General features: G+C 41.1%; 1 protein-coding gene across 5 annotated transcripts in view; it reads right to left on the bottom strand.

Annotated features, from left to right (window-relative positions):
• Window positions 1–22,951, bottom strand: part of wasf1 (WASP family member 1) — a 56,797-nt gene that overhangs the window by 3,970 nt on the left and 29,876 nt on the right. Inside the window, exons 4-9 of one of the 5 annotated variants that reach the window (XM_056404921.1) lie at window positions 17,715–17,868; window positions 13,524–13,641; window positions 7,150–7,203; window positions 3,083–3,139; window positions 1,972–2,135; window positions 843–1,022 (exon numbers count right to left, since the gene is read on the bottom strand). In XM_056404921.1, coding sequence (XP_056260896.1) covers window positions 843–1,022; window positions 1,972–2,135; window positions 3,083–3,139; window positions 7,150–7,203; window positions 13,524–13,641; window positions 17,715–17,868 — 727 coding nt within the window. Of the gene's footprint in view, window positions 1–842; window positions 1,023–1,971; window positions 2,136–3,082; window positions 3,140–7,149; window positions 7,234–13,523; window positions 13,642–17,714; window positions 17,869–22,951 lie in introns of all 5 variants that reach the window. The other 4 variants (XM_056404920.1, XM_056404925.1, XM_056404923.1 and 1 more) reach the window with 4 other exon arrangements.

Genomic DNA, 22,951 nt, shown 5'->3' on the forward strand with positions numbered 1-22,951 from the left:
ATGTGGAGAAGATTTGAGAGGTGGTAAAGTGAGAAAATTAGATGTGGAACATGGTGATAGTGAGTTATAAAAGGAAGAGAGACACCAGCATATGAAAAGGTCAGAAAAGGATTGAAAAGTAAATGTAAAGAAGAAGAAAAAGAACGGGGGACAGGCAAAGGCGGGGATGGACAGGATTTTGAGAGTAAGAAGAGACAAGAGCTGCAAGGACTTCTGAAAAAAATCAATGATATTCCTCTAGTGCTGCAGCCACAGCCTTAATCATTCTCTCTGATCTCTCCATCCCTTCAAACAGTGACATGCAGCAAAAGTGTGAAGCAGAAAAACAACCTATAATACGCTCAGTGGCCTTAACACTTTATTGATCCGGCCCTTCTCGGAGCCTTTTCCTTTTTCCTTCCTCTTTGGTCCACAAAACCTCCATCTATCCATCCATCTATCATTTTATTCATCCCTCCTTCTCTGTGTTTCTCTGCTAAGCTCTAACAGAGTGAAAAAGCTTCATCTTCTTAAACAAAATAAACACTCACAAAAAAGAAACGTACGGCCAATCGATCCATAAGAGGAAAAAAAAACAAGACATGAATGAAACAAAGAGAATAGCAGTTTTGTGTGTGCGCTCGTGAACCAGAGACAAGGTGAAAGAGCATTTACAAATAACTCTTGACACTTGAATCTGCTTGGAACTCTTTTATCTCAGAGCTACTTTCTGTAGAACACCCATTGCTATTACAACTTTTTAGTTTTTCTTTGCAAAACCATAAAGTAATAACTAAGGTTTCTGAGGGGACATGAAACTGAGGTTATGTGTGTGAATGTGTGTGTGTGGTTTCCTGTCCCACCTGATCACAGAGGGTGGCTTGATCTCTCCCAGTGGGTGCATGGGAGGAGGTGGCGGTGGAGGGTCATGGGGCCGCGAATACATTCTGTCCCCGGTACGGTTCAGCAGCTCGTTCATCTGGCTGTAGGGCAGCGCCGCCAGCGAGAAATGCCCGTCCAAATGCTCCATGTACAAGGGAGCCCTGAGCAGAGAGTTACGTTTTCATTTTCTCACTTGTCCTTGACTCGTCTTATGTTTTTATTCTTCTGGTTTTTTGGGTTGAATGATTGTTTTTATGCTGGTGCACGAATCCTCCTTTTCTCTCGTAAGGTAAACATGAGCAAAATAAATAATCTAAACAAAATATCAGACAAGACTAGAGCCCACGGTTCCCAACTGTTTCAGAGAAGTTGAGCCCACCATCCATCACTTGTACACGCTTTATTTTAGCCTTCATCAAAAACTACTTCATTTTTAATTGCTCACACCAGCTGGGTTTGATCTGGTGCCTTGCATATTTTTTATTTTTTTTTACCTAAGAATAAATGCAAATGTGCCATAGCTACAAAAAAAAAAAACCTGGTGTAATGCTATGGCAGTGCTGCTCTGCGCATTTATCCATCATGCAAACCTTAGCATGCACTCATGAAATCCATCCTCATCTACGCTTGGAGAAAGGATTTTGTGACAGCTGTTCATGGCACTGACAAAACCAAGAAAACCGCCAATTTGCATAAAATCTTTTCTTATTCATCACATTGACTGGCAGGGAAATTACTGAATATGAGTGGCATTGGAGCTTTGAGCCACAATAAATGCAATCACAACTGTGAGGGGGACCTTAATCATTTGGTGTTGTAGCTGCGTTTTCCTCGGTGCCAGTGAAGTGTAAATTGCAAGAACCCGTTCTCGGTGGAGTGGGCACAATTTATTTTTGTCGATGGAGGGATGACATCCTGCTGACAAATCAATGTTTACCCAATCAGCACTGTTGAAGCTCATTGAGATTTTAAATGAGATGTTCTACGGTTTCCAAGAAGTATGTGCATGTGAGTTTGACACCTGTAACACACCTAAAGAATTTTAGCATGATAACACTCATTTCCGACTATGAGATGTGTGATGAATACCGAACCTCCACCTTCACATACCGGTTGTTGTGGTAACCCGCAGATCCGTTGGCCTCTCTGTGTTTGTCTTCAGGTATGTCCTGGGCCAGCTCTGCACCCAGTGCCAGCTTCTGCCACTCCTTTTTACGGTCGTGAGGCGCCCGCGGTACCTTCTCCGGCTCCTGTGGACGGTCTATCGCCTTCAGCTTCGCCAGAGGAGGGTGATGAGGTGGCAGAATGAGACGACGGTGATGATGGTGCGGGACGAGAGGGTTAGAGGGAAGAGGCGGAAGATGGTGAGAGTCAAACGGAGGATGAGCCCACGAGAGATAGTTTGGGGGATGGAGAGAGAGAACATAGTGAAGGGAGAGAGAAGGTAAGATTAGCTGCTGTTAAATACATTTCATGTCATCCTATATGAAAAAAACATATAGTGACATAACAACAGTGACTGCCTGTTACACTACAACAACAGGAAAAGGTGAGTCAGATTTAAAAGTAAAATGAGAAACACGAGTAAAAGAAACAATGACTGTCAAGTAGAACACCAGACATATAATCCAATCCAAATTTTAAACATGGGTCTCAGTTGCCCCCTCTGGCTGTTTTCTGTTACTAAATACTGCTACATCCACATAAATACCAAAGCCTTCCTCTTAAACAACTCACTTTCATTTTACGTGGCAGCTATAATCAAATCGCCTGAGAGATGTCTATCCATCTTAAACTAGGGGATGTGGACTTGACAGTGTATTGAACTAGCTCTCTGAAGACACAACAGTTTTTTTTTTTTTTGTTTTTCGTTTTTTAAGGAGAAGCATTTCACAGAAAAGAAAATATGTCATACAAGCTTGGGAACAGGGAGTGCTCAGTGACTGACCAAATCAAATCATCGTAGTGCATGTAACTTTATCGAAAGCATGGAACTTAGAAAAGTAGCACAAGCAATAAAGTGACAATTTGAAAACATTTTTTATATATTGCAACAACGATAATCTCATGTCCATCATCAAACAGCACTCCCTGCCTCCCAGACTTCAGCATGACTGACTTTCAACACACACTTTACAGGGTTGCAAAGAAACTGAGCAGCGAGCTGCTGTAGCAGAAATCACACACAGTGTTTTGAAATAATCGCTGTATTTTCACATACCTGCCCTGGAAGGTCTAAGTACCTATAGACCTGATCATACATGCGGGGGTCCTGCAACTACAAGAACAAAAACAAAAACCACAAGAGAAGCACCAGGGGTGAGGGGAGGGGGGTTCAAAAAAATCAACACGGCACAGGATTGAGCGTAACACCGCTGCACACAGTCAACAGGGACAAAAACAGAGTGGGCGGTGAGAGCAAGTGGGACAAAAGGGAAAGAGGGGAAAAGAAAAGTGCTGTTAAACAGAAAATGACAACGTGCACAGCCCCGGGGACGTCACAATGCAGGTGGGACACAGTGGCGCACATGGTCCAACACACACAGACACACACACACACACACACACACACATACACACTGGCAACAGTGAAAACAGAAAGGAGACTCAGGTAGAAAGGGAGAGATCTCACTGGAATGGGAGGACAAACTACAAAGGTGTGTTTCTATATGTGGGAAAGACTTTCAAACCTACAACGACAACAACACACGCTGAAGAATGAAATGCAAAACAAACACAAAACATGCAAGAGTTGACCCAAAATAACACATGGCAGATTGTGGCACAAGGAAGACACTAAAATGAAGAAGGGGCATTTCACAGTGTAACTAAATACTGATATGCATGAAAAGGCCTTCTCAGTCAGTTGAGTTATCCTGAACCACCTTATGCATTCATATTAGTAAATGATTTGCAATCCTGGCATAAACAGTTCATTTGAAAACACATTGTCTACCTGTATTAGTACATATTTTAAGGATAAGGATGGAGATGGTGTTATTCTATGTTTTTCTTTATGTCCACAAATCCATGACAAGACTAACAACAGCAATGCATCAACAATACTCTGACTTCCCCGGCCTGCCTGCGGCACTCGGCGTCAAGCCCACTGCTTCATACTGAAGATGTGAATCCTCAAAAACAGGTCACAAATTTATGGTTTCATTTTTTTGTAAAGGTCATAAATATTTCCTAAACCAGCTGGGTATTGTAGATTTCTAAAACTGGAGTAAATAGTGCATTTGTCAGTGTCCATGTTTGTGATAATGAATAACCATGTCACCCAGTGCAACAGTGTGGCTAGTTTATGTGTTTTTAATAGTTTTTGGGAGAGCTCTGGCACACAGAGGAATAAGCCATGTCAGGCTTTGGCTACAGACTCAATACTTTTCAATGAATTCATTGCTGGTTTTGGTCTTTTCATGTGATTTGTTAATATGAAGCAAAATATATAACATTGCCAGACATATCCTTTAAGGGTAGGTTATTAGCTTAGAAAGGAAAGATTTGTGGTTATTAATAAATCAGGTATGAAGCAAACTGTGTTACACTGTGGATAAAATAAAACTTATTCTACAAAAAAACACACAACATTTTCCCCTGTTGACTTCCTAGCTTCTGAGGAATCAAACAATTATTGCAATTCTATTTCTGGTTGAAGAAACACCACTAGAGGTTGTGTACTTGTGTGAGTGCACATTTGTTGTGTATCGTTTCCCCCAAAAAAGTTTCTAGGCGAGGTAAAGAAAAGGCCTCTGAAATGTAATTTCAGTGCCTGCGACACCGGTACGCTCCATTAAAGCCAATACTAATCGATCTCTTTTATGTACCATAGATCCTCCAGGGTGGCCTACCCTGCTTATACCACACCTCGTGCGTGCGTGCGTGTGTGAGTGTGTGCGTGCGTGCGTGCATGCGTGTGTGTGTGTGTATGTGTCACATGCTGGTCTTCAAATGAAACATGCTGGCTGATTCAACACAACATGGGATGTGGACAGCATCTGGTCGGGTTTGACTAAATGATGTTGATTTTCGCCCGTCCACTGCGGTGGCGGGGCGGCTGAAAGCGAGCGTGGGAATAAATCCTAATGGTAATGCACATTGATTAGGTTCTGATTCATCATGGCCCATTACCCCTGATGAGGCATTGGCTGAGGGGAAGCCTCTGCACTCTCTCACACAGACGCACACACGCACACACACTCAGATAAATGACCTTCTCCCACACATTCATATATCTGAACTGACAAACGTGAGACAGCTCTGTGTCCTAACAACACTGTATGCTGTGGCAGAAGGAGTTGCATCAGAATATCAGATATTTTAACTTATTATTTTCCAAACTGTGCTGAGCCTCAGCTGCATGTCTGCCATATAATTTGGAAGATTAGTTTTACTCTGACTAACCTCTGACTTCCTGATAGGTTTGCAGGCACCGTCTCTTGGCAGTTATTTAAGCAGGTATTAAAGAACACCATCAGCAAAAAAAACAAAAAAACAAAAACAAGTGAACATACTACAATACTACTCAGCAGTTTATAGACTATTATTATGGGATTTTGGCTTTATTGATAGTACAATTAGGAGTGGCAGGAAGGACAGGTGGCAGACAGATAAAACACAGGTAAAGCATCCAGATTCATAAGGCCATCAAACTACCATCTGTCCAACAGCTTCACAGCACTGTGAAGGTGAAAACAGTCTTTGTTGATGGAAAAAAGCAAAAAGTAAACAAGGGAGGGAGGTAAACTGTGTTTGTTTATGAGAGAAAATGAGAAACAGTGCATCTCTGTGTTTGTGCGTGTTTGTCACAGCTGTTATAAATGTGTGTAATTTCAGAGGTTGCGTGTGCCTGTGCTGGGTGGTCATCCTTCATCTGAATGAACTGGTCCTGGCAGAGGAAGTGTCGCTGTGAGTGTGTGTAATACAGCACACAACAGATTTATGTTATGTACAGAATGCATTCGCATGTGGTGGTCTGTGCCCATATTCATATACACAACCGTATGTGCAGTTTGTGTGTTCTCATGTGTGTGTCTGCATTTTGAAGGCATGTTCAATGTGACAGACTCAGCACAACTGCATCTCTGTTACCCAGTAAATAACCCCCACAGGGAGGCCCACAGAGGCGCACGGCCACTGTACCCCCCTGCTGCTGACAATAAGACAAACCCCCCACACACACACATACACACACACACAATACACACACTACTGCTACCACTGTTCTATTGGATCTGTTCTGTACTTGCACTGTATTTATCTGGAGCTACAGACTTTTCCAATGACACTAATAAAGTAATCATTGGACAATTAAAAAATACAAATGAATTCAGAAAATGTTGCATGAGCAGAGGCAAATGTAGCTATTATGATTTGTTATCTGCAACAACAATCCACTCGAAGATATCTCTGCTCAAACGTGTGTCAGAGAGTTAGTTTTGACCACTAAACCAGAGCCAACGAGACAAACAGGGCGTCTGAAGAAGGGTCCCACTCCACAGCAAGGTGCAGTTATCTCAAAACAACTATTAGCTGGACAAGATGTGACGGATGTGAGTTGTCTTGTTGTTAGTGCAGTGTCTACTCCATGGCTGTGTCCCAAATTTCTCATTTTCATAGTAATCCAGTTCTTCCTCATAGACATTAAGACATGCAGACTGGTGTGGCTGAAACACACCATGACTGAGTTTATTATGATTTTTTTTTTTATAAATATGCAGCTTTGCCTAAGGCTGAGCAATTAAAAAAAACAAAAAACTCCATGGACTGAAGCATCAACTTACCATCTGCAGTGTGTTAAAGCCACAACTCTCTGTATACATGGTACTCTTCAGCATTTAAGGAGAACTTGAAAAGATTACCCTGACTTTGAGAGTTAACCAGTTTACCTTGTGTTTTGACTTCCGTGCATGGTGAGGCCACTGAGTACATTTAAAACTCAGTAGCAAAGACCTAATCAGACATCTAGTCAGAAGTCTAAAGCTATGATAAAATGAAATTTAGAGGGGTGTTAAATTGAGTTCCCATTTTTTTTTTGGGAAGATTTCTTTCTCTGACAGAGGTTTACAAGGAGTCCTGGGCTCTTTCCCCTACAGTAGACCTGGGATGCAGCCAGGACAGGTAAATACTGGAGGGTTGTTAGTAGCAGGTTGGAGATGGAAAGCTCACTTATCCAGAGCAAACCAAGAGGGAGGAGGGAGGGAGGGCTGCAGGCTGCCATGTTGGGAGCAGATGCTCTCGTGGAGGGCAGGGAGGAGGGGTGGGTGGGGTGGGACGGGGTCTTACCTCTGGGGGACTGAGGAGGGGAGGAGGGGTTTCAGAGAGGACTCTTATAGGGCCCTTGGGACACACAAGATAAGGCATTTCCAGCTGCACAGAGTTAGACAGAGTTAGACCAGGATCCAGAAAAGAGAATGTAAAGAAAATGTTGAGAGGAACAAAATCAGAGGAAGAGAAACATATTTCTTCTACCATGACACATTGTACAGCACTAGCACTGACCTATTTACCACTGAGACACAAGAAAATATCACACATATGTTCAGTTGTCTTTGCATGGATAAAAATAGGTGACATTACCACTTTCTTTGTTTTAATTAACATAAAAACTGTATCCAAGCTGTAACTTGTAAACGTAAACATGAGTTTGCGTATATAGGTAGTGAGAAAGAGGAGTAGTATTATCATATATTACTGTAAATGCACTGTCTGCAATGACTGGATATGGCTTCGTCACGCTTGATCTGAATCAGTCCAAAGCGCTAGCTAGCTGAATGCCATTTCCAAACGACGAGCACAGTAGTTCACTTTCATGAGCTGCTCTTGCACCTGCAATGATTCGCTCGCGACAAGCCACGAAGAGGTCGGATAATGTTAGCACACAGCTTGAGAAATCCCTCTCCTGAGGTGTGCACATGCAGCATCCCGTCCACTTTCTTAGCTTCTTAAACTGTCTGACACGCTGCACCATCTAAATGTGATTCGACAGCAATCAGGTTTTGAAGTCATCACTTTTTCATGCATGTCTCTCGGAGAAAAGCAACTGAATGATGCAGTCCCTTTGGCATGTGTAACAATAACTGCAAAGACAAGGTAGTGTCCTCCCATTGTGTCCATGCACAATTCTGATTGTCTAGCTCAAAATCTTTGTGCCTTGTTGTGCAGCTGGCGAAGTTTGTTTTTACAAGAGTAATAAGCAGGAGAAGTTGATTTGTGAATACCTTTCTTTGCTGACATTCAAATTACTGCTTTAATAATTAGATGTTTCTCTGCCCCACGTGTGTAAAAAGGTGTTGTTTAAGTGAAAAAATCTGCTGTTTAAGTCACAGTCATTAAAGCTGTCTGACACGTGCTGTGTGGTGTGGACTAGGCTGAAATACTTAACATGCATATTCAGTTGCTGGATGATAATGATTTTTGTAAACAATATGTACTCAGTGCAATATGCTGCCAAAACATCAATTTGAAATGTCGGCATTTAACATGAAATCAATTTCTCAATTTAATTGCATTATGCTGAAATGTCTGAACAATAAAGAATCTGCACATTCAGCTCTAACACTCTGTCTACCATAGTCTGGATAAAAGTCATTCTTTTCTTTTTTTTTTTCTGTAGTTCACAGATCCCTTTCGATCTCCCACTTCAAATATCCCCCAGAGGTGAACTGTTCCCAGCCTCACACAAACGGCTCAGTGTGTCTGTGTTGACAGTGGAGCAGCCTCGGATGTGTGCAGCTGCTGTGGCCCATAGCAGGGCACCGTTCAGGGTGTCGGCCTCGCTCCATCTCTGCGTCTCACCGCTCGAAGCCTGCTGTCTCACTCTCTCGAATGGACTGGAGTGGTTGCCAGGGCAACCGCAGCAAGTGGGGTAAAAAGGATTGAGTGACTTTTGTGGGGAGGGGAATTTAATGTAAATTTGTATCAGAAAGCTGTAAAATGATGGAGACGTGACACTCGTTGCTTACTGCTACCACGTGTACGTTTGCAGTGAGGATGCTGGGAGATGTCTTCTTGGTATTTCACTTTATTTACAGCAGCTTTTGGCTCTAGTAGAAAAAAAACACAACCTACACAAGCTTTTAGTGATGAACAGAAAACCTTTAGATGTGAAAAGGACCTCTGTCAGGTCAGACCTAAAACTTGCTTTTTTGTGATGCATCCAACCCCAGAAACTTTCATAAGAACGAGCAGAAGGACATCTGGTACGACATATATGGCAGAAATGGATACTGTATATTAATTTTTTCAAAGCTGTGGTGAAAATAGCTGCACAAACGAGTCTGTAACGACACTCATGACCATCATGTGTAGCTAAATTCAACAGTCTGAAGAGTCTTTCACAGTTATGTGATCAAAAAGGGCTTTAAAGCAAAAATCTTAAAAACTAAAAAGTTTTAAAGTTCTCTTGTTATGTTTAATTTTCATGCTCAGCAGATACATACTAAGATATTTTGGCTTTCTTAATTTTATCACTCACAAGAAGATTATGTGTTACTATCCCATGAGCGTTACAAAAAAACACAAACAAGTGGCTTTTTGTCGTAATGAACTCCTTGTAAACAAAAATTCACATTTTACTGACCCAAACAAACAACTTGGGCTGTTCTCCCTCCTTCTTCATTATTTAGTTGATTTAAGCTCCCGTAGTCTTATGACACTTTAATGTATGGTAATGTCGTACGGGCTTGTCAATGAATCAAGCTGTTTCATTAGCATGCATTAGCATGAGGACTAGCACCGATACTTTTTAGCCAAAGCAAATTCGAAAACATTTATTCCTGATTTAGTATATTAAGTAAGAAAAAAACAGGCTGAAATTTAATTGTCAGTGTTTCCCATTAAGATGCTTGTGAGTGCTATAATGAGATGGGAATAGGAGAGGAAGAGCCATAGGGGATTCTCCACAGGGGAGCCAAATGCTAAAGACAAACATTGATGTAGTGTCGACTCAAACATTGATCTCATAGAGATGTTTTGTTTCTCTCTTCCCACTATCTTGGCAACTTTCTCTTCTGTCTTCTTTTTCTCATGTGTCCCTGGGACTTTTCTCTAATTTGCTCTGTCTCCCCCTGACTGGCTCAGCACATAGTCTACTGTTAATCCAGAAAGGCTGAGGCTAACACAGGAGCTAATCAGATTAGGACACTGCGGGTTTCTTTTCCCCTCTCCCTCTATCCTGTGCTGCTCTTCATTTATCACCGTCTGCTAATCTGTGTGTGTGCCTGTTTGTAATGTAGTGTAACTAACTATCAGTGATATGACTCATTGAGAAAATGTGTGCTGGTCGAATAAGATGAAGCAGAGGATAAAGTGCCAGCATTCAAGCAGCTTCTCTGCTGTTACTTTCAATCACGTCTTTCAATTTCCACACACCGATTCAACATTTTTACTCTGCCATGGATGAAAGCCTTTTTTTCTTCTCATACTAGGCTTTTATACTGAGAGGAACATTTTTACTTTTTCATACAACTTTGCATCGAGACTTTGAAATCCTAACCCTCCATTAGAATATACACTACCGGTCAAAGGTTGTAGAACAATCCCATTTCTCTAGTTTTTATTGAAATTTCAGCAGTTCAGCTGTTCAGAAGTTAGGTCACCAAAAACTGTTTCAGGGATAAAGAAACTGGTTAGTTTTCCTGCTGCAGTGGAAGTAAATGGAGCCTTGAAAGCTAATGCAACAGTTGGCCATGGGACTCATCTTAAAATCCAAAACATTAGAGGAAAGCAGAATAGACTTCATATGATGGAAGAGCAGCACAGTCTCCATTCAACTTCTGCAGGAGTGTTTGCACAAACTTTCTGAACAATATTTCATTTCTATTGGAGAAAGAACGTCATAAATTTGTCCGGCTGCTGGACGAATCAAGTCCAGTTGTTCAGTTCTACGCTTTCATTTCAGAAACACAGAGACATTGGATTATGTAAATTTAAAAAACTAGATAGCAGCTAGATAAATGGAGGTGTACTAAGACTTGGAAGGAAATGAAGAAAATGTCAAGGTTACTTGAGGATCTATTTTAGAGTAAATCTCTGAAAAACCTTTGGACAGGAGGTATTGTACATCTAACTACTTGTACTGTTCAAAGTGTATAAATTATACCTCTCTATCATATCTGTTCCTTCAATGCCCTGAGCTAAAATATTTGATTTGTGGTCATTCCTTTGTGGTGTAAGAAACTTTGACCTGAACTCTTGGACTGTGCCTCCCTGTGCATCGGCTGAATTCAATTGCTCCTTCTACTCACTGGAAGGCATCCAAAACTCTTTTCCTGGTCCAGTGGTTTCAAGGGGTGATGTATTTAGAAAAACTTTTAGAGAGTCAGCTACACAAAGCTTCAATTCTCTCCAGATAAGAGCTGATGTGTATTTATTGAACACACAGGAACTTCTATCTGAAGTGTCATTACTTTTCTTCTACATTAGAAATTGCTACAGCCATGCATGTGTTCATACAGTATTTTCTAGGCTAAAGCTTCAATGTATGTTTCCCATTGAGCCTTGAATCCTTTATTTTTCCCTTTGTTTTTATTTAATCCTATCTAAAAAATCTTCTTATTAGGATTGTAATATTAATTTTGACCATATTTCTCTAACTCATAATATGAAGCTGCAAAAAAAAACAACTAACAAACAAAAAAAAACCAAAATTAACATGAGCAGTAGTTGAACAAGTAAGAGTGAAGGCTGAAGGACAGACTTTGAGGAGGAGAGAGAGTGAGGGTGAGAGCTGGAACATTGCCTGTCACGGCACAAAATGTGTTGGCAGCCAATCTCAGATAGCTTCACACTGACTGACAGCTGGCACGGCCTGTCAGGCCCTCGACGCCGCAGCTGCATGGTAGATCACGGTCGATTTGGATCCTTTTAAGCATTTGTCTGTCCATATCAGTGCCTGTGTGTGTGTGTGTGTGTGTGTGTGTGTGTGTGCGCGTGTGTGTGTGTGTGTGTGCGTGCGTGTCCAAGTTCACAATGGTAAATCTGTCATTATGAAAAATATTTAGAAGTTTCAAGGCAAAGAATGATATGGATGTCTGTAATCTACTACTGAAATAATAAGGCAGAGTACAAAGGGCATACATAATTACAGCAACACACACACACACACACACACACACACACACACACACACACACACACACACACACACTTCATGAAAACCATGACTGAGGCACATTAAGATGATGTGGCAGAACCACTCAATGAGCGAACTGATGAAGTGTAAATCTATCAATGCTTTACACACTCAATTTCACCCATTTGAGCGTATATATGTGCGTGTGCATGTATGTGTGCATAACTCTTATTTTCCACTCCTCACCCTTTCAGTGACTGATTCTGCATGCTTTCCATAAACACACACATAACTTCTCCACACTGTATTTACCCTGATCCTCATTCAGACCATTTATCTGCCATGATGGTTACACAAACCAACAAATATGTGTGCATAATCCTTCTAATCCATCCCGCTCTCCCTGTGAATGTCTTCTAGGCCTTTCCATGGGGTCTGTCTAACTGCCAGTGTGGTGAAGAGGGAAATGAGCAAGGCTTTACAAGCTGAGCCCACCCGGGGCTTTAATTAGAATGAAATCACTGGAATGAGCTTTGGCTACAAGCGGTCGCATCAACCTAACCCTCTGAAGTAAATAAGGTCTGTTTACTGTTGCAAATGAGCTTTGTGTATTATTTTACATTTAGAACAAAAAAATCCATGTATGTGTCTTTTGTTATTATAAAGCTGATGAATACTAAGCTCCAAAACAGCAACATATAATTATATATAACAAATATAATTCTTGGCTAAACTCGCCCTCTGCCCTCTCTGCACCGTTCCCACCATCATTAAAACACTCACAACCAACGAATGATATCCTCTTCATTCACATGAGCCCTCTGTGCAAAAATCACTCTCCTTATTCCTCATTGACATGACTGTAATGAGCTTTGATTGACTGCGAGGGGGCAAAATGTGGAGCACGCCCTGCTTCCCATGCAGCGAAATGGAAGCTGGTGCTGATTAGAGCTCCTGGTTGTGAGGGTGGGAAACCCCTCTATTTTGAGTAGGATAGGGGGGCGGGGGGTTGGTGTGGGCTGGGTCAGAGTGGAGCATTCTATGGATGTGAAAGAGCTCTTTTAATCTAATTGGTGTGTGTCTGTGTTAATCAAAATTAAACACACACAAGCTCATCAGACTGCATGTGTGTGTGCAGATCGTCCTCTTGGGGATACGTGTGTGTGTGTGTGTGTGTGTGTGTGTGTGTGTCAAGAGGCAGAGAGATGACGCACGGTGCGGGGGCAAGTGAACAGCAGATGCTCCCATTAATTAGATGTAATGATCGCACAAGTAATAACTAAGAGGGTTGACTAGAGGAAGAGTTGATTAATCTATGAGTGCTGGCTAATTAATGCATTAGACTACATGGTACGAAGCCAGGCCTGTGAATCTGTCAGTGAATCACATTGTCAGTTTATTCAAGCAGGACACGTCAATCTGTAGCTACAGAGAATTCAGGAAGCCTCTTGGTCACTCTCATTTCGTGTCTCACAAACAGCTCAGTCTATTGCTGCAACTCATCGACGCCGTCCTCAACTGACGCATGAACAAAAACTAAAATGTGCACTGCCAGGGCCCTGTGCTGGTAATTCTCAAGACTTACCTTCTGTTTCCGCCTCTCCTTCCTCTTGTCCTCCGTGTCCTGCAGCATCTTCTCTCTCCACAGGTCAAAGAAGTAGGATGGATTGGTGTAGAACTTAAGACCCTCCTTCCCATCGTCCCTGTGGACGGACGAAAGGAAACTCAGTACATTTTGCTTGGTATTCTGGAGACGTAGTTCTCTTCTTTCAAAGACGCTAAATTACAACCAAATAAAAACATACATCTTGTGAAAAAAATTAACTAATAACTAAAAACCTTTGGGTGATAATGATTAGTGAAATTAATTTAGTGGAAAATTAATCTGCAACTGTTTTGATAAATAAATATTTGCTCTTGTTATTTTTAAAGCAATAATGCCAAACATTTGTTGTCTCAGCTCCTAAAATATGAATATTTGCTGCTTTTCTTTACATCATAGTAAGCTGAGTATCTTTGGATTTTGGACTGTTGGTCGGACAAGACAAGGCATTTGAAGATATCACCACCAGGTATTTAGAACTATTAATATTTTATGGAGAAAAACCATTTACCATTGTTAGTTTTCATATTTCACATTTGAAGACATTTGAAGGGTAACGTCATGTTTCCTCTTTATTATACCTTTTGGTTACTTTGTCAGTTAAAATGAATGAAGCAGACCGACAGCTGTAAAATATGGAGAACTGAGAAACTGGGAGTAAAGGCCATGTTTGATAATGATCACGTTAATTTTCCTGACTCCTGTCCTTGCCTGTTTTAGTCTGCTTTCCTTCATAAAATCATATCTGTTTACCCTTTGTCATGAATAATAGCTAGTGTCCTGCTTTATCATTCATTCCCTCTGAACTCTGCTCTGTTCTCTTTCCTCCTTGCTTTCATTACAGAGACCTTTGTGGTCGGTGCTCACTGGAGGGAACGGCGCCATGATGATGGGGAGGGAAATGAAAAAAAGATGCAGGTAGTTATCACATCAAAGGAAATTATCTTGACAATGAAATGATCAAGCAGAAATGCCCACACATGCTGTCCGGAAATGTGATTTCATATCAACATGGGCATAAGCCTCGCTGATGTCTTTCTCTTCCTTCGACAGTTTTTAAACTTCTTTCTTTCAATGTACATTATTTAAAACAGATTGATGTATGCAATAAATCAGAGGTCTGTCAAAGGCTGCAGCATTGGGACCCAATTATATTCAAATTTGCTTATTTTGTGAATAAAGCTGTACAGAAGCTGCCAGATCTGTTTGATTAATCACCTTTCTAAGTACTCCGGAGTAGGGCAGTTATTTTTATAACTTCTTTTTTACAGCTTTAACCATTATAGAAAAATTTTATTTAGTTCCTAGTTCCTCCAATCAAACCAAATGAATGCAAAACGGAAAAAATCTATTTATATTTTCCATGCGCAAACACACACATATCACCTATAAGCAACAGCTAGCTAGCTCAGAAGACAGACAGTTTTTCATGAGTGTTTATCTGCCGAAGGGCACATAAAAGGACATTTCAAGTCTGCCTTTAAACTTCAAAATAATACAAAGAAATATTTGATGCATCCGGACCATTCAGTGGTCAAAATTCAAACCCCAACTTGAACTCATGTGCAGCTGCCTGCATCCAGTGTCTGCGATGCTTTGGGAGGCAATTATTTGGTGATGACACCGATAAGAGCAAGAACACAGAGCATGAAAAGGAAAAGCTTCAAAAGACAGGAGTGGAAAGTTTAATGGTATGCAACACAACAAAGGGAAGAAAAACTGAATTAAATAATGGGAAAAGGCAAGGGTGGACAGACAACCACTGTAGTGTGTGTACATGTGTACGTGTGTGCGTGTGTGCGTGTGTGTGTGTGGGCTGTGGGTAGTATTCAAGTGTTCAAGTGTGTAAATGATTATGCATGGTGTGTATATTTGAGGTGTGTGTTTGTGTGTGTGCTCGATCCCAGGGAGCCTCCTGGTGTGCTGTGCTGTGATGTGAGGGGAGGAGAGGAGATACAATAGGAAAGAGAGGAGAAAAAAAAATTCAAAGAGAGAGTAAAAGCAAAAGAAGGCGTGAGGATGTAAGATGGGGAGAGAATGAATGTTAAAGCAAGTGAAAAGATCAAAGTACAGTATCTTAAATTATGAATCATAAGAATGAAACCATCACCCATGATAATCCCAATCAGCCATTCAGTGCTGATGAACAAAATCAGCTCTGGGATCAGAACTGCATGGAGTGGAAACTAAAATTCATTCACTCATTGAAGAAGAAACAGCAAAGTGAGCAGAATATGTCACATTATGACCTTTTCTTTTTAATCTAGTGATGATTTGCTGTGCTTGTTCTTCTTCAACGGTCTCTGGCAGAATATAAGTTAGAGCTGAAACATTTAATCATTTAATTGACTGACAGAAATTTAATTGCAACAAATTAATTGTTTCAAAAGTCTCAAAAAATTAGCTGGTTCTGCTTTTCTGAAATGTGAAGATTTCCCACTTTTCTGTCTTACAAAAGTAGGTAAATGTAAATATCTTTGGGCTTTGGACATTTCAACAGGTTTGCACGATCTTAACCATAGTCCGATCATCCTATTGTCAGCTTTTGAAAATGCCCGTAGACGATATGATCGTCTAGAGGCATACATTTTATGGTGCAGTATTGTAAGCTGCTGCAGAGCAGTTAACAATGGAATAACTTAAAACATCACACTAATATACTTTTGTTGAAAAGAAATGTGCATATTTGGATATGTTCTTGTGTGTCGTGCGCAATGGGCTTTTGGACGTGTGTATTGCAAAGCTATGGCATTATTGTGAGCTATTGCAATGCATTTGTATTACTGAGTTTCTGTTTTTTATAGACCTTGTTATTGTTGTTGTTGTTTTGGTCTGTTTTGTAGTAGCACTGTTGTAGGCCTATGTTGTATCTGTATGGAGAGAAACTGAATATGAATTTTTACAAAATAAGTTTCAACATGTATTTACAAAAATGCTTCATTACAATCAGTCGATCAGAGAGAGTGTGTGCAGGCATGTTGCAAGCATCAGTTATATGCGGTTATATACGTTAAACTGTGGCAGGCAAATTCAGCTTAGTATTAATTTAATACTACATATAAGTTATTATATCAATGGGAAAACAAGTCAAATATCGCCTTGACATTTGCAAAGGCATGACCAATTGGCGATTTTTCTGATGATCGTCGATCACCGATATCATCGTCCGTTGCCCACACCTGCCTTTTGGTTGGTTGAGGCCACGTCAAAGCCCAGAGGTTAAAAACATGCCCACAACAGATTTAAATATCACAGCTTACACCTGCAGCTGTCTCCTTACAGTGCATGAGTATGTGTAGTGTATGTGAGTATGAGATTGCGTTTGGCCTGAAACCTTCTTCAGGTGGCTCGGTCAGGGTGACAGTATGAGCCAGAGAAGGGTCATGTAAGATGCTGGAGGTGGGAAAAAAAAACGAAGTGAGAGTAGGGAGAAAAAAAAGAGTGAGAAACCAGAGGGTGAGAAAGCAGAGAAATAAAAGGGGAGGGGGGGGGGGCTCTGGCCAGCAGAGCTTTTTATGGATTATTCATCTTCAGATGACTCTTTCTATCGCTCTGCTCGCCCGGCTCAACCTCAAGAGCAGAGAGAGACGCCTGGTGTGAAAAAGGCACAAGTATGCCTGTAATAATATAACCAAACACATCTGGGTACTCTCAGAGATGCACTAAAAAGGCTTTTGTATTGCCTCCGTATGGTGCACCATTGTCAGCATCGCTGCTGTGCTTGATAAAAGCTTTTATAGTGGCAAACAGAAACAAACAAGAGGTTGAATAAAAGCCAGAATTTAAGGCCATTTAGGTATTTTTTGTTAAAACAGTGGGTAGCAATCATTCTTTCTTTGTGTGTATCAATAACATACTAATGTGTTCACTTTTCCCATCTCCAGACAAGAGGTTGGAAAAGGGCTAATGTATGTGAGGGTCAGTGTAGTTAGCATCATGCTGGGCTGCTACTCAGTCATTCAGTCAACTTGCAGTTGCAGTGACATGAGGTTTTCCTTTTCAAAATATCACAATGGAATTTTAACATAAAGAAAATATGTTGCTAACACATTTGTTTTTCCTTTTTTTTTTTACCACTACACCACTGAGTGAGGTTTTTAAAATGTCTTTTTCAGCACAGCCGTAGATTCAAAGTTCTTTGCAGTAACTTAAAGTCAGTGACTGGAGTCAGACCTGTAGGGCGTGAGGATGTTGAGGGGCGGCGGCTGCTCGCAGGTCTGGAAGGTCTCCTGCAGTGGGATGGGCAGCGACGTGCGGTCGAACAGCTGCTGGTCCTGAATAGTGGAACTCCTGAAAGCCTTTCTCATGGTAATATCTTGAAGAGACACTGAGGGAAGGATGGGAGGATGGAGAGGGAGGGGAGGACAGAGGGGAAGATGAGAAGTCATCGTTATTTTGTCAGGTTCCCTGTGGAATATGTGATAAATGTACACTATGTGTGCGAGGTGTGTAATGGATACGGAGGAAGAAAGTTATGCTTGTTGCTCCCTGGTTGTATGCTCCCTTGGCTCACATACACATCCACCTACACACTCTCAGTTTCTCCCATGTCTCTGATGAAGGCAATAATTAGCATTTGACTCCATCTCATCATTATCGCAATCAAAACCGACACTGACATCATCACTCAAACAGTCGCAATCATCATTACGGAGCACTAAACCTATTAGAAACCACTAATCACCCTCCCTTGGGCTCACATTACATTGGTGTCCTAATTGGCTGATTTCAATTTCCCCCAAAGCAAATCAACACATGACAGCTGAGCTAAGTTAAGCTAAGATAAGTTGGGCAGGACTAAGGTCATCTGTCAGAGGCTGTGGGACTAATTGTCCTTCTTTCATACAAGAACGGCTGACATTTTTGGAATAATGGGAGGAAATCAATGCTGAACGGCTGAAACTTTTCAGAAGAACAGGTTGGCGAAATGGCTGAGGGGGAAGAGGAAAAACAACTATGCTAACCCTCAATCTGGTCAGGCCAAGTTAAAAACGGCATGGTCTTGGAAAGAAATCCAGAACGTTGCAACCAGATCTGAATTATACATGAAGGAGTGACAAATGGATACACTTTACTGCTGCCCAGGGGAAGACTGAAAAAAAGTCATGTGGCATACAGAAAAAGTATTGTTATAGTCCTCTGTTATTAGCTTTTTAACCGCACAAAAAACAATATGACGCCACAGAATCCAACACCAACCTATAACCTACAGGAAGTACTGTAGAGCTCCTTAAAACCAAGCAAAGAAAACAACATTTGCCTTAATGAAACAAACCATCAAATAAAGCAATTTTACTGTATAAAAAGCCCAGAAAGAACCATATACAGCAACCTGGTCCTCTACATTGCAGCAATACAGCTTTATAATGACTTCTATACACTCTCAGAGGTGGGTTTTTTTTTTTTTTTTTGGACGGGGGGGCAGCCACCCGAGGCACTGAAGTATCATCATTAACAAAAACTATAAGGGAGCCAAGGTTTGGTAAGTAACGCTCTGGGAGAGAGAAGTAAGGCCAGAGAATGCAAGAGGGAGCTAATAAAACTGCATGGACAAAACAGAGGTAGGGTAATGGAAACGGGACGGACAGAGACAGAGAGAAAAGGCTCTGACAATAAAACAAAGAGTGGGAGCTGACATAAAAAGAGACATTCACAAGAAATGCAGACGAGGAAATGGCAAGCAGAGGGAAGGGAATCTGAAGAACAGAGGGACAGATAGATGAAGAGACGATAAAACTAACATGGAAACATGCAAATAAAGAGGCAGGAGTGGTGTAGAAGAGCACAAGAGAGATGGCGAAAACACATAAAAACATGTAGTATGATTTCTATGAGAAAAACAGACAGGCATGAGTTAGGTATCCCATGAGGAGCGCAGTAACCCGAGCAGAGCCAGCAGGTTGATTTGGCTTCACAGACAACACAAGGGGGGAAACTCTGGCAGCCATTTAGACACACAGACAAACACAGAGTGTATACAGCATATTGTTCTGCGTTAAACAGAAATAACCACAAGAGGAAACTGAGGGTGGTCCCTCTGTTTTCTTGTGTCCTCCTGCTTCTATCAGTCATTAAAATCAACAGAGCACAAGTGCTACCTAGTGTTTTTAAACAGTGATTTATGTCCATGTTAAATTTGACTGTGAGTCTGAGAACAACCGAGCTGAGGGTCACAATGATTGGCAGCCTCATCCCACACCTCTGATACTGGTGGTATTCATCATTTTTAGTGCAACATTTTCTATTCAGTCCTGGGATTTACTGCTGTAGAGTTATAAATATTTGCCCACAGTACTTGTTCCATATGCATTTTTTCTTCTTCTCAATTTTCACTAAGACTCACATTTCAGTGGATTTTTTTTCACTCATCGGCCATTGTGAGAAGCTCTGACAGCTTTATCTATGTCTTCCTGTTTTGCACCAGTGGACAATCCCTCTTTGAGCCATAAGGCATAACAGGAGATTTCAAACCTGGTTGTTTGTATTATAAAATGTAGTGTAGAGGCTGGTAGAAACGGTAATTATCTTCAGCCACAGCCTCCCTTTTTTTTCTTTATTTAGTGTTGTTGAGGAATTAGCAAGGTTTCTCAAAGTAATACTAAGCAACACAGACATTGCTACAATGATGCTCGAGAAACACAAGTGATCAGGGCAGGTTGTAAACAAGAATACAGTTTGGTTTTTAGAGTATCTACTGTAAATGGAGATAAAATGGAACCGTTAAGGGACCTGAAATATCAGGTTACACAAGAAAAGTGTGTGTAATTATGGTAAGAATGGTATTTACGGTATTTAAATAGGTATGTTTTCTTATCCAAATAAGTTTGACTCATCTATTGGTTGGTTTAAAACCTGTATCATTGCTGCTTGTGTTTCTTGCCCAATCTTCCTTTTTAGTGATGCTGCAGTGTCTCATATCTCGGCAGTTACCTTATGAGCGCATTCTTACTATTAACAATATGAATGATAGCCCAATTACAACAATTATACCCAGGAGCTACTTTAGGAGCTACTTCAGGGCAACATAACAAACTTCAGGTCCTAGACCAGAGACAGAGAGAGGTGACTAATGAACAAAAGGGCAGAAATCAAAACCATAGCAACAGTTGCATGACAATTTCATTGTCCACAGTGATCTCAGAGGAGAGGAATGTCAGGGATAAGTAATGGTGAGATCTAAAAAGTTGAAGTAGATTTTTCCCCAAGCTAAGGGATGAAGATATGGAAAAAGGAGATATGAACTTTAAAGCGATGATTCTTTTTGATGGTTTAGTGTAACCCTAACTCTAACCCTGTAGGGCATTAAACATTTTACCGTGCCACCTTGCCACAGGAAGGTCTAGAGTCAAGGTCATCATAAACTACAGGAAAGTGCTCTCCTTCACTCACTACTTACAAATCATACAGGACAGAGCTATAGATTATAATGCTGTACAGACATAACCCTATATCAAGAAGGGTCAAGAAGTAGCCACTGGCCAACCGGTGCGTGTCCATTTGGTGTTGCTGAATGCTGTATGTTGAGCAAGAGCACAGTGCCCTGCTGCCCCAGTGCATTTAGGGAGAGCAGAGGGCTGTCAGATGGTGTGACAACTACGTGCAGAAGTGACAAACAAGAGAGAGCCATTGCAGAAGTGTGTGTCAGGATGTATTTGATGCAGAGTGAGGCGACTTTAAACCTCTGCCAAGCAACACTCAGCGCTGAGAGAGGCACACTGCACTAATCAATGCGGGCAGAAAACACAGAAGGCACGCATACAAACGTACACACGCGCACACACGTACACACACACACACACACACACACACACACACACACACACACACACACACACACACACACACACACACACACACACACACACACACACACAGTGGATCAGTCAAACACACACAGATGGATATCTTAACATGATGTTCTACATCCTAATTACAAAATGTCATTTATTCAGCCGAGCTACCAATTACACCCATTTAGTGAAGACATTTAGCTAATGAGAAAAATGTGAGTGTATGTGTTTGTGAAAGAATGAGTGAGTTAGTGAAGCACTGCGAGGGTGTGTGCGTGTGTGCGTACAAGTGTGTGTGTGTCAGGTTGAGCAGCACCAGGTGCAGCAGCAGCCTCTGATCTCAGCCTGTGAAGCTCCTTATCAGTAAGCGAACGGTGGATAGTTTATCTCTCTCTCTCATATCTTTCTCTCAGACAGATAGCATCTCGCAAAAATACCCTCAACCAAAGGTGAGGAAGTTCTTGTCACTCACACACACCCCTACCCCATCTCCTTCAGCTCCCCTCAAAATTTTCAGGAAAACAGTTTTCCCTCTTTCCATCCCCTCGCTCACAGAGATGCAGTCCTACACATGGAAGATGAGAAAAGGCACAGGCCGAGCTGTCTTTTAGCATGCACACATGGCTCTTTCTCCTGTTGTACTTCAATGCAAATGTTGCCCTATATTTCCCCTCCTGCACACATCTCCCTGCAGCCCTGATTTGCTCTTACCTCTCTCTGACTCTGGCTTTCCTCCTCTTTCAAACCCTCCTTTCTTTTGCTTATAAGCTTGTTTATTGTTTGTCCTCTATAAAAATACGTAAAGTTTATGCCGACCATCTGAAATTATTATTTGGAAATTTTATTAGTATTCACTAATATGTTATGAGTTATTGTGTAGAGATATTTTTGAACTGTCACAACTCTCCACAGCTGCATAATTGTTGGAGTGCATGCAGCATAAATTTTCCCATGTCCCCTTTTTTGCCAAATGGTGACACAGGCCACGAAGACACTGATCTGATTGTGTGCGTAAATAGGAGTGGGTGACATAGATAAAATCCTCTATTGTGATATCAATATATTCTGTGACATAGCCAATTTTTATTACAGTGGTTAAATTGAGAAACTTATAAAACTCTGGTGTAATGGAACATTTAAATACCTGACAAATCAAGGTACTTTATCACGTCAATATAAAAATAGCATAAATTACAGCATTGCCATAAAATAGTCCTACTTGCTGATCTGCCCAAAGACACTGAAGGTATCATTTCTTCAAAAAAATGCTTTTATCTACATTCTTAACCATTAGAGCATTTTATGTTTGCATTTCAATTGGCATTTTAGTCAACTTAATGCTTTACTGTCTTTGTACTTTTTTATTGCAGCTATTCTCATAATTTATACTGTAGCACTGAAAACATTTTTCTTTCCCTGTATACTGAGTATTGTAAATGGAGACAATGAAAAGAAAAGAGACCTTTAACAGAGTGTTGACCTTGAAAAAGAGTGTTTTATTTAAATTACCCATCTCCTCGCCTAAACCTGTGCGTAGGCAGAGTGTGTAACTAGCACATTAAAACACTGAATCTCATCTGAACATGCATTTCTGCTGGCAATCTCTGGGATGTAAATATA

Source organism: Seriola aureovittata, chromosome 19 (genome assembly GCF_021018895.1).
Source record: "Seriola aureovittata isolate HTS-2021-v1 ecotype China chromosome 19, ASM2101889v1, whole genome shotgun sequence".
NCBI lineage: Eukaryota > Metazoa > Chordata > Actinopteri > Carangiformes > Carangidae > Seriola > Seriola aureovittata.